Genomic DNA, 12,626 nt, shown 5'->3' on the forward strand with positions numbered 1-12,626 from the left:
TTTAAACTAGCCCTCACGATCAATCTTTCTGTTTATCTTGTATTTTATATTTTATTCTGTTTTATATATTTTTCTTTTTACGTTTACCTTTTTGTCTGTTCATCTTAGATGATGAAACTTTTCTAACTGTTAATTGTATGATGAGGGACAGGTCAGGACGCCATGTTGAGGAGGTCAGGAGGCCATGTTGGAGAGGTCAGGAGGCCATGTTGGAGAGGTAAGCCATTTGAGAGGTCAGGACACCATGGTGGAGAGGTCAGGACGCCATGTTGAAGAGGTAAGATGCCATTTGGGAGGTCAGGACGCCATGTTGGGGAGGTCAACACTTTATATCTAAAATCGGCAGAAGAGGTACTCTGAGCTTTTACTGCAGTGAAAGTGTAAATACCCTGAGAGTTGGTGGAGTACAAGGACCACATGGACATTTGTGTGTATTCGTACTTTTAGTACCCCCCAGCAGTAACATGTACTAACAGTATTAAAAGTCACATATTCATCACATAACTGGGTCTAATACTTCAAATACTACTACACCTTCTCAGATGAGCTGGAATGTCTGTCTCTGACGCAGGCAGACAGGGAATTGCACCAGCCACCCCACCCCCCAACACCAGCTTCTCCTGCTCCACAAGCATTTGTGGGCTTGGAACCCTCAACTTGTTGCAGCAGGATCCATCCCCTGCTCAAAGGAACGTGGGCCGGGACCCTCCTGGGATTGAACCCGGAACCTGCAGGAGGGCGGGGTTCTGCCCCACGCGATGGAAGCTGATTGGCTAGTCCTTTCAGCTCCATCTTGCTCTCATAGATACTCCATGCTTTCTCTGTACTTTCTTAATATTAAAATACTCTCCGAGGGTGTAGCGTACACAGGAAACCAAAAAGAAAAAAACATGAGTTTACTTCATTTGAATATAAAATGATCTCCATCATCTTTATAATATAAACAAACATTCTTCTCAACTTCCTGTTCCCATCCAACACTCACTACTCCAGACAGGAAGTGCTCCACACCTCACTGTACGCCAGCCAATAAGAACAGAGTACACATACAGTACAATACAGAGAGCGAGAAGATTACCCAGAATGCACTGGGCCAGCAGAGCGCCCCACACACACACACACACACACACACACACACACACACACACACACACACACACACACACACACACACACACACACACACACACACACACACACAGTTCAGTCCCCACTGGGCCCCTCAGCACGGCTTCTTCCTGGTGACGAACAGCAGCACCCTGCGGATGGCGACCAGCCGCTCCCGCAGCACCGTCATGGCCAGGATGCTGAGCTGGGCGCGGCTCTCCAGGGGCAGCACGGCTAGCAGCCACCAGCTCCACGCCGGGCCGCTGGGACTGGCCTGCAGGGGGAGGCAGAGGGTCAGGGGGTGGAGCCAAACACCTCAGACATCACACTTAACCTGGCTAAGCGCGCGAGCTACATGCTCCCGGGTTAGCTGGGGGTGCTCCCGGGTTAGCTGGGGGTGCTCCCGGGTTAGCTGGGGGTGCTAATGGGTTAGCAGTCATGGCGACCTGCGGCTCAGGGTCCTTGCTGGGCAGGTTGCCGAAGTGGCTCAGGATCTGGCTCTTCATGTTGTCCTTCAGGGACGTGAACCAGTTGCTCGCTTGCTCGTACACGGCGTCGTGCAGCTTCAGCAGCTCCACTAGCTCCTCCCCTTCCACCTGATTGGACGGAAACACAACACCCCTTCCGGTTATACATTATACGCCCCATTTCCTCGTCCGTCAATGACTTTGATCCCAATGCTGGAAAAGTTCTGCATCATTTTCTGTTGATTTAAGATATTTTAAATTTTAAAGTATAAATATTTGATTATATCTTCTTGATTTCAAACGTCTCATCCTGAAGCTCAGATCATCTCCTCTCTGCAAGAGAGTTCAAGACCCGCCCAGCTCCCCCTCCAGGACCTCTCCAGGCCCCCCAAGCACCCACCTTGCGGTCCTCCAGATACTCGATCTGGGCCGTGTGGTATCCGTCTCTCTGGCCGTGGCCCAGGACCCTGAAGCGAGACACTCCAATGGTGTCAACGACAGAGCGACCGTCTGGGAAGAACTTGACGTCTCGAACCTGCAACACAACACATTGCTCTGTCAGCTCCACCTCAGCCGCACTGCTCTGGTTGATTCAGAAACCATCAACATTCTGACGTACAGTATGGTGGCCGACTTCTCAAGTGTCTCAAAACATTCATCAATAACGAGGACTGACCAGTTTCATCTCATGCTAAAATGATTGATACATTTCTGAATTCAAAAGGATCACACTTTGAGCGCGCGCGCACACACACTCTATAACCACTACTGTAGTGTAGCTCCCCCTCCTGCCCACAAAACAGCTGTGAGGTGGCGGCATGGACTTCAGTCTCTGAAGGTGTGCTGTGATATCTGGCACCAAGACATTAGCAGCAGATCCTTTAAGCCCTGGAAGTTGGAGGGGGCCCCCCATGGATCAGGCTTGTTCCAGCACATCCACCAGATGCTCCATGGGATCGGACCCTAACCCCACCCATCCACATTATGTAGAAGAAAAGGTGATTCCTCAGACCTCCACCTTCTTTCATTGCTCCACGGTCCAGTTGTGACGCTGACTTGTCCATTGTAGGTGTTTTCAGGGGTCAGCATGGACATGTGAGCTCCCATATGCAGCAAGCTGCGATGCACTGTGTTCTACACCTTTCTATCATAGCAACATTCACTTTTCACCACTTTGTGCTACAGTAGTTCTTCTGTGGCATCGAACCAGGCGGACTAGACTTCATTCCCCACGTGCATCAATGAGCCTTGGGCCCCGTGACCGGTTCACCGGTCGTCCTTCCTTGGACACTTTTGGTATTAACACTGCACAGCGGGAACAGCCCACAAGACCTGTGCTTGTGGAGATGCTCTGACCCAGTCGTCCAGCATCACAATGTGCTCCTTGTCAAAGTGGCTCAGATCCTGACCACGCCCATTTTTATACTTCAACAACTGACTCTTCACCTGCTGCCTCATATAATACCACCCCTTGACAGGTGCCATTGAACCAGATGATAAATGTTATTCACTTCACCTGTCACTGGTTTAATGTTGTGGCTGAAGGGTGTGTGTCATGTTAAGGTTTGAACACTGCGTTCGGATTAGTTGATATTGTTCAAATGGTTCCACTCCACCCAGTACCTCCAGCAAGCAGCCGTAGTTGGCGAAGCCCTCCAGCTGGTCGGCGATGCACATCCCGAAGCGCCGCGTCCCGGTCTCCATGCAGCGGCGGATCATCAGGCGGTAGCGTGGCTCAAACACGTGCAGTGGACAGGGGATGGTGGGGAACGCCATGGTGCACACGAAGATGGGCACTTCCTGTTTCAGACTGCACAGGAAGAAGCAGACATATGGTACAAAACTCCATACTTCAAGGTGTGTGAATAACAAACAGGAGTAAGCAGCGTCTCACTTGGACAGCTCCTTCATCTCCTCTTCGTGGATCTTCTTCCTCTCTGCCAGTTCATCTCCAAGGTAACGCTGCAGCACCTCCTCCATCAGCAGCGTCTTGTTGTAACCCCTGGTGGCCAAGTACTGCAACAACACCCGTCCACGTCACAACTCTAACACCCGTCCACGTCGCAACTACACCCCTCCACGTCGCAACTACACCCCAACCTCGTCGCAACTACACCTCAACCACTACAACCACAGGCTACAGCCAGATGCGATGGTACCTCAGACAGGTTCTCCTTGCAGAGGGGGCAGTTGGGGTTGTGGTCCAGGCAGCGCTCCAGACACTTGAGGCAGAAGGTGTGGCCACAGGGAGTGGCCACGGGCTCGTAGAAGATCCTAGGACACGCCCAAAAAACGCTGTTACCATGCTGCAGCACAGTGTAGGTACATGAGAGCTGTGCGAAGACAGAGGGCGCAGTGTGCATAATATGCAGTACTTGGTGTGTAGTACTTTGTGTGTACCTCATGCAGAGGGAACATTCCATGTCTCCAGCATCCAGTAGATGAGCAGGAACCGTCCTGGCAGTAGGAAGCTGGGAGGAGCAGGACGCCTCTTCTGGGGAGAGAGGGTACTACTTCAGTACCGATCAGATATATGTACACTATCGTACGAGATATACTACAGTTCAAGTGACAGACAGAAATATACTAGTACAAGTACTATCTGTAGTACTAGCTGCAGTATTATCTGCAGTAGTAGTTACACTACTAGCTGCAATTCTATTCTACCTTCTCGGGGCAGCTTGCAGGGGGGGCTGAGGGCTAAAGAGCAGTGGTCTGCTCTGAGCTTCCTCTTCAGGCCACCAGGAGGCAGCATGCTGCTCTGTGCAGGGTGTGAGCCTCCGTCTGCTGAGGGGGGCTTGGGGTCCTGCACACACACCTAGAGTTATTCAACAATAACGTATGATAATGTATGATTCAATAATAATGATTGTATTATTATTAATAACAGTAAGTCATGTGCTTCACATAAAAAAGGAGTAAAGGGAAATCCACTGCATACAGAGTAGATAATAACACTGACCTTGGCGGCACAGCCGGCCCTGTGTGTGTGTGTGGTGAGGGAGGTGAGCATGGCGGGGGGTTTAAGCAGACGGGTGGAGGAGGCTCCCTGCAGTATGTGGAGTGGTGTCGGGAGGTCATCCCTCTCAAAGACGGAAGAGAAGAGCTCGCTGAGCACCTGCAGGACAAGACAGGCATGGGCACACGCATGAGGACACCATACACCACCAGGGGGCGCGTGAGGACACCATACACCACCAGGGGGCGCGTGAGGACGCCATACACCACCAGGGGGCGCGTGAGGACACCACAGCTTGTGCATGGCACAAACAAGCTGCTTGGCACCGCCCCTTGTGGTCGCCTGTGTGGATGCTCCGATAACACACATTTTAGTATTTCTTTTCGTTTTACGTCGCTATGTCCGTCAAAACCTCATCCGCATTGATCTCCTAAGACCGCGATGCACTTGTGGATATAAAAAAAAAATAATTCCCCGAAAGAACAACTTTGAGACGCCAACATGAGGACAATAACAACAACGCAGTCCCTGTTCCACAGTTCACCGATGGAGAAAACACTGCGGTAAACGAGGCAGCATTCGGATCAGAATGAGGACGTAACCATACTGTCCACCTCTGCTTGACGGAGACACGGGTGCCGGACCACACAGTACGTCCAGCCAAGGCCTTTTCTGTGTTCCAAGCCGACAGGTCGGAGGAGACGGGGAAATCCAAGGGTGGAGGTGTCTGCCTCAATACAAACAGCTGCTGGTGTAACCCCAACAACATCAAGACTCTCTCCCGCTCCCCGAACCTGGAACAGCTGACCATCTCATTCAGTCCATTCTACCTCCCCCGGAGATTCAGCACGGTCGTCATCATGGACGTTTAAATTCCACCGCAAGCGGACACCGGCATGATGTGTTGTGCAGTCTTAAAACAAACATCCCGACCCAGCTGTGGTGGTGACTGGGGACTTAAACAAGGTGAACCTAAAAAAGTTCTGCCTAATTTCCACCAACACATCACGTGTGCCACCAGGAGAGATGGAATTTGGACCACTGCTACACACCATACAAGAACAGAGACAAGACCTGTCTCACACCCTGCTTTTGGGAAATCGGACCAGGCTGCCACCTCGTTGCTTACTGTTTACAAGCCGTGCATCATAAGTGAAACGGTAGTGACGAGGGACATAAAGCGGTGGTCGGACCAATCACAGGCTGCGCTTCAGGACGATATGAGTGACGTTAACTGGGACATGTTGCAATCAAGTTCCAGTGACGTCAGCCAGTTTACGGAAGTAGCTGTGAGCTTCAAAGCTATGTTAGCGGACAACATAATTCCCATGGTGAAAGTTTGGATATTTCCGAACCAGAAACCATGGACGGATAAATCCATCTGCGGCGTTCTGAATGCTTGCATGTCAGCTTACAACGAAGGTCTTGTATTTGGAAATATGGACAGTTAGAAGCGGCGTCATACAAACTGGAGGGCGGTGAGGGACGCTAAACGGACGCACAGAGGCACAGTGGAGCTACAGATGGTGCACGGGACATCAGACACTTGGAGCAGGGGCTGCGGACTATTACGAAATACAAGAGCAGCTCCTCCCCAGCCACGAGTTTGGACGCTTCCCTAGCCAACGAACTGAACTCCTTTTATGATGGTTTGAGGCTGGCAACAACACCGCTAGCTCGCCAGCTAATTTAGGTTACACCACTGGGGATGAGTGCGCACTCTGAGCATGACGTCATGAGGGCTCTGATTAGGGTGAACACCAGGAAAGCTGCAGGCTCAGATGGCATATCTGGACGAGTACTGAAGATCTGCGCTAACCAGCTAGCCGTGGTGCTCTCTAGGATATTCAACGCCTCCCTGGCTGAATCACTGGTCCAGTCCTGCTTCAAGAGGTCCACCATCATTCCTGTCCTGAAGAACGCCTCTCCAGCCTGCTTGAATGACTACCATCCGATGGCCCTGAAGTGCTTCGAGAGGCTGATTAAGGATTATATCTGCGCCTCCCTCCCCCGCACCACTGACCCACTGCAGTTTGTGTACCGGCCGAACAGATCCACGGACAACGCGGTCTACCGGGTACTGCACACCACGCTCACGCACCTGGATGGCTGGAAGGGGGCATATGTGAGATTGCTGTTCATTGACTTTAGTTCAGCTTTCAATACCATAGTCCCCACCAGACTGGCTGTCAAGATGCAGGAGCTAGGACTGAACACTCCACTGTGTGCCTGGATCCTGCACTTCCTCACAGCCAGGCCCCAGGTGGTTAGGGTGGGGTTAGGGTGGGGAGGCACATGTCCAGTTCCCTCACCCTGAACACAGGTTCCCCCCCAGGGCTGCATCCTCAGCCCCCTACTGTGCTCGCTGTACACACATGACTGTGTGGCCAGGTCCAGCTCCAACACCATCATCTAGTTTGCTGACGACACCGTTGTGGTGTTGTGGCCTGATCACTAACGGCGATGAGAAGGCCTACCACGAGTAGGTGACGGACCTGTCACTTTGGTGCCAGGACAACAGCCTCCACCTGAACGTCAGCAAAACGAAGGAGCTGATTGTGGACTTCCAGCATGGATTACAACTGAGGACGCACGTTGGTGATTAATGGGACTTCTGTGGACAGGGAGCCTCCACAGCCACACAGCGAGAGCAGAGACTGAGACGGAGTTTCTACATCAAGACATAAGAACTATCAACGCTGAACTCACCAGGGGCCCTCACTGAGACACTCACATAGGCCCACTGTGGCCCTTACTGTACTGTATGTAGCACACTGTACTGTATGAAGCATACTGTATTGTTACCGTACTGCCGTATGCTATACTGTAGATTACATTACATTTAGCAGACGCTTTTATCCAAAGCGACTTACAATTATTCAAACACAGACGGACGCAGCCATCAGGAGCAATTGGGGGTTAAGTGTCTTGCTCAAGGACACTACAGCATGCTAGCAGGAGGAGCCTGGGATCCAACCAGCAACCTTGAGATTACTAGACCACCAGCTCTACCTCCTGAGCTACCACCCCCCAGAGATCTCAACACACACCACTGATACGCAGCATACGTGGACGTGCCCGGGGACCTGGTGACGAGTGTCCATCGCTGGTCAGACGATGTGGGCATGTTTTTGGGTGGGGGTCCTTACTGACGTTAGGTGGAGGAAACCCCATGTGAGCATGAGAGAACATGCAAACTCCACACAGAAAGGCTCCTAACCCACCGGAGCACGGTGCCAACAGCACCCCAGGCGGGAATCGAACCCAGGAGGCAGCAGTGCTGTGAGGCAGCAGTGCAATGCACTGCGCCACCGTGCCATTAGTTCAGTTATCTATAATCTACTGGGTTTGGAAGTCACATTAAGTCAAATTACATGACATATGAATAGAAATATTCCATTTCTGGATTGGACTGAAATTTGTTCTGTGAAATATTTTTGCACTTCAGATAGACAGGTACCGGTCCAGATTGTAGTACCAGACTATCTGTGTATCCATAGTAACTGAGTATGTCTTCCTCTGATGAAGAGTCTGGCAGCAGCATCCCAGACTCTGAGTCAGAGGAAGATGCTGCTGTGCCACGTCTAGGAAGGGAGGCTGCGACATCGCAGTTCCCATGGAAACGTGGGGTATCGCTCCATTTTAAGAGTCACAAATGAATTTAATATGTTTCTGTTCCCAATGGTAAATGATTGTCACTCTGTACATTATGTCAATATAAAATTGTATCAAGGGGTATCACATGACCTAGAGCCCCTCCCTCCTTCAGTTGTCCAAATATTCCAGGTCCAACTGAGTGCGTGCGGGAGGAATGAGGAGTTTAGAAATATCTGACCAATCAAGGAAGAGGTGTGGAAAGGTAGAAGCTTCACAGTACAGAGTTCCAGAGCTAACACAATCAAAACAAACCCAAAACGTGCTTCTCACCTTCTGAGCTTCCATCTTGACTTTGGTCCAATCAGGTTTGAGCGCCACACACAGGAAGTACTCCTGCAGGGCCTCGTCCTTCCGGCCCGCCTTGCTCAGAGCGTTGGCCTTCACGTAGTGGGCCTGGAGCACCAGGGAGGAGAGTGTGATTGTTTCCATGGGCAGTTCAGAAGAATTTGATTAGAGGAGAGAGAGAAAAAATAAAATAAAATAAAAAAAAATAAAATAAAATAAAAATAAAAAAAACCCTTCTCTTGAGTTGGACCCAAATTGGACACGGTTCTGGTACCAGACCATCTGCGTATCCATAGTAAGTAAGGAATGTGTCTCCCTCTGATGAAGAGTCTAGCGGCAGCGTCTCAGACTGAGTCAGAGGAAGATGCTGCTGTGCCACGTCTAGGAAGGGAGGCTGCGACATCACAGTTCCCATGGAAACGTGGGGCATCGTCAACATTAGACGACTCAACATTTGGTCAGTCGAATGGGATTTGGCTGTTCAATGCGAATAATCAACTATACGGCGGGGGGAGGAGAAGCACGGAGACTTCTCTCTGTTTTATCCTGTTATTGTAATGTAGATTACATTACATTTAGCAGACATTATTGAGCAAGATCAAATTGATACTGATAAAATGATAGGTGTTTTTTTTTATTACTGCCACCAGGTATAGCGCTTGGTCACGCTTTGTCAATAGTCAAATTCTCACCTTGGCCCAGTGGGGCTTCATCCTGCACAGGCTGCTGGCGTCCTGCAGGGCCAGACCGAAGCTGCTCATCTCCAGGTGCAGCTCAGCGCGCTGGCACAGCAGGGAGCCTGCGGAGGGCGCTGCGGAGCACAGGAAGCAGCCTTAACACCTGGGCTTTCACCACCAACACAACCACATGTCAACTGTAAAATAAAGAACTAGGAACTGATCTGTCTGACAGGGCATGAACATGGATTACTCGTTCAAATTCACCCGTATTTCATTTCAGACAGTACCGGCAGAGGCTAAGGGGGTACCAGCAGAGCTTTGCTGAGTGTTTTAAGACAGCCTGACACCAAGTTTTAAAAAAGGCTGCCAACTTGGAAACAGTGAGCAGCCGCTTTTGGTTGCCAAATTTTGATCATTTTATAATTGAGTGAGATCAATACATTGATGGTTATATTTCTTATCAGACAGTGAGGGAACCAGATCACACAGGGTGGTTGACAATTCTCAATGGTGGACGAAGAGGTCAATCAACGTTGAGAATTTGTGAATGGTACACACCGCGACACTCATACTCAAACACCTTCTGTCTTCTTGTTCGTCCTGTTTCGCTGCAGCCTTCAAGCCTGTCATTCTGCCTGACTGAACAGACAGAGCAAGGAACCATCTAAAAACTACAATGTAGAGAATGTTCTCTGGTGCCATGAGGCTCGTACCAACTGTGAATGGAATATTTCTGTACAGGATAATAAATACGTAGCATATAATAATGCTGGATGGGTTGGATCTTAATGCTTCCAACAATGCGTCGGTATCCTGAAGGCCTGAAGAACGTGGCCAACCTCAGCGTCTGCTCTGTGGCCATGTTTTGTTCAGGTTAAAGTTAAGACTCTTTCTTTCTCTCTCGGCTACTCCTGTTAGGGGTCGCCACAGCGGATCATCTGCCTCCAATACCTTCTGTGGTTAAAGTTAGGTCGATCATTTAAAAAAAGAACAGATGTATTGATAATACAAAATGCTGCCCCCCTGTCAATAATAACAATAATTAGTCACTGTTCTATTACTGTTCCAGACAGAACTCTGTTAGAAAGCAAATATATTTCATTAATAAAAGCCTTAAAGGTTGCATTCTACACCTGAAAAAAAACAACAAGGTTATCGAACAAGAAGAGTTCTCTAGCTGATGTGGGGTGTCATGTAACACCTGACTTCTTTGGCCAGAGAGGGGGCGGTGCAACACACAAAAGTAGGTCAGCTGCACGGTGTCTCGGTTCTGACAAAATAGGTTTGAGAAAAACACGGAAAAGCACTAAATACAGGCAGCCTGTCATGGCGCGTGGTCCTCTTACCTAGCTCCAGCGCCGTGTCGTACTTGTCCAGGGCCTCCGGGCGCCGGGCCTCCTTCCACAGCTCCTCTCCCTCCACCCAGAGCCCGCGGGCCCGGCACTCCGTGTGGAACCACTTGTCCAGCAGGCCGCTAAGCACCACGTTCACCCGCAGCCGGTCCTTTCTGTTCGGCTTGTGCTTGCACTGCGAGCACTCCTTCACCGCCTCGGCATCCAAGCAGTGCCTGCAGAAGGTGTGTCCGCAGTCCAAAGTGGCGGGTTCGTGGAGCAGAGCCCGGCACAGGGGGCAGGAGAACAGGTCCAGCGGCTCCTCCTCGGGGCTCTCCCCGTCCTCCTCCGGCCCGGCTCCCCCGCTGCCGCGCGGAGAGTTCTTAACGCGGCCGTTCGTCCCCACAATGTTCAGCTCCTTCTCTCGGAGACTGCGGGTGATGTTGTCGACCAGGAGGCTCAGCTCCTCGGGCCGCAGCTTGCTCAGGTTGGCCGCCGTGCAGTACGAATCCAGGGCCTCCGCGATGCGGCCGGCCCGGGCCAGAGAGTCCGCCTTCCGTAGACACAGGCCCCGGTCCGACTGTTGCAGGTCGGCCAGCTGGGAGCTGTAGATCTCCACGGCCAGGTTGAAGTCCCCGGCACGGTTGGCCTCCTCGGCCACCTCCAGCATTTCGGGACATATCCCCGAGGCTCCAGGGTTGGAGAGCGGGTGGACGAACACCTCGTCCTGCAATGACTGAACCCCGGCCTCCATCCTCAGTCCGGTAGCAAGGTCACAGATCAGAGCGAGAGTCACAGATCAGTGGTGGTGGTCAAAGTTCCACCTGTGGGCGGAGACCATCCCCGGCTCGGTGTCTCTGACCCGGAGAGAGGAGCCCACCGAGCCTCCCTCTATCTCTCCCCGCGGTACGGCCGCTGGAGGCGGCTCAGGCCTCATTCCCTGCAGCTGACCCAGAAACGGGGGTCTGCTGAACCCCGGGACTTCGTGTAGGCGCACGCCTATGATTCCACGGTGAGCCCGGTGCTCTCCATCTCAACAAAAGAACCAGGGACTTGACCCAGCAGGCCGCCCAGTTTCCTGCAGGCCGCCCGGCCCCGCAGAGGGAGGCTAATGCTATAGAGGCAGCGGCACGCCGTTCAGCGGCGTCCGCGGCTTGTTTTCATAGTTTATAAATATTTGTACAAACTAACTGGTTCACGGGAGGGTGTAAATCTCCGCAGAACCGTGTGTTGAACCGGGGCTTCGAGGCAGCTGCTTGTTCGGACACGGAGAAGGACGCCAGACGCGGCTACCGGCCCTTAACACCGTCCTCTCCTTGGCTCGACTCCTCAAACAAACGGTTCGTCCCTGGTCCTTCCGAACCAGGCGACAGGTCTTCGAATCCGTCGACGGAGACGAACGGCGCATCTGGCTCCCAGAAAGACGCAGCTATCTGGGGCAGAGGCTCCATGAAAACGCCGTGTCTGGTTCGGTGTCCGCCATCTTGAACAAACTGGCTGCTCTGAACGTACGGTGGTGGGAGGGGCGTGCGGTCAGATGACGGCAAAGCGGATTCCCATTGGTCCGCTTTATGGTCACATGCCAGAAAAGCAGGCCCCCATTGGTCCGCTATGTGGCTCAATTATATAAGCCGCAATGTTGTATAACATGGTGTAAACAGTGTTTACGCTGAAACATCTGCTCAGAGATCCCTGCAAACACAGCACATTACAGGGAATATTACAGAGAATGTTGCTGGGAATATAACTGGAATTTTACTGTAACATTACTGGAATAGAAGAAGAATCTTTATTGGTCACACAACACACTACAACACATGCATACACAGTTTTTTGGCTGGTGGCCGGAGAAATGTGACCTCTGCATTTCACCCATCCTGGCTTGTCATTCCTCCGGGGGGGCAGCCAGGAGCATTCGGCAGCATTCGTCAACACGCCCGGGGACCTGGTACCATCGCTGGTCGGACGATGGTGATGTTTGCATGTTTTGGGTGGGGGTCCTTACTGACGTTAGGTGGAGGAAACCTCATGTGAGCACGGGGAGAACATGCAAACTCCACACAGAAAGGCCCCTAATTGGAAGACAGGCAGAAATCGAACCCAGACCATTCCTGTTGTGGGGCAGCAGTGCAATGCACAG

At 51.6% G+C, this 12,626-nt stretch overlaps 1 protein-coding gene across 3 annotated transcripts; it reads right to left on the reverse strand.

The window, feature by feature from the left end:
• Positions 1–904: 904 nt before the first annotated feature.
• On the reverse strand, positions 905–11,970 carry LOC307244526 (LON peptidase N-terminal domain and RING finger protein 2-like). 3 transcript variants are annotated; one of them, XM_080019730.1, is made up of 12 exons: positions 10,502–11,970; positions 9,168–9,286; positions 8,461–8,583; positions 4,537–4,692; positions 4,242–4,380; positions 3,975–4,068; positions 3,734–3,848; positions 3,469–3,590; positions 3,198–3,384; positions 1,975–2,109; positions 1,554–1,703; positions 905–1,381 (listed from the first exon to the last, which is right to left on the reverse strand). In XM_080019730.1, the coding sequence occupies exons 1-12, from the start codon at positions 11,238–11,240 to the stop codon at positions 1,223–1,225; spliced, it is 2,238 nt and encodes a 745-aa protein (XP_079875856.1). In that variant the 5' UTR covers positions 11,241–11,970; the 3' UTR covers positions 905–1,222. The 3 variants fall into 3 exon arrangements, with proteins under 3 accessions (XP_079875856.1, XP_079875855.1, XP_079875854.1); XM_080019729.1 differs by having other exon boundaries at positions 3,975–4,065; positions 4,242–4,392; XM_080019728.1 differs by having other exon boundaries at positions 4,242–4,392.
• Positions 11,971–12,626: the final 656 nt, after the last annotated feature.

The sequence above is a fragment of the Zeus faber genome (assembly GCF_960531495.2).
Source record: "Zeus faber genome assembly, chromosome: 18".
Lineage (NCBI taxonomy): Eukaryota > Metazoa > Chordata > Actinopteri > Zeiformes > Zeidae > Zeus > Zeus faber.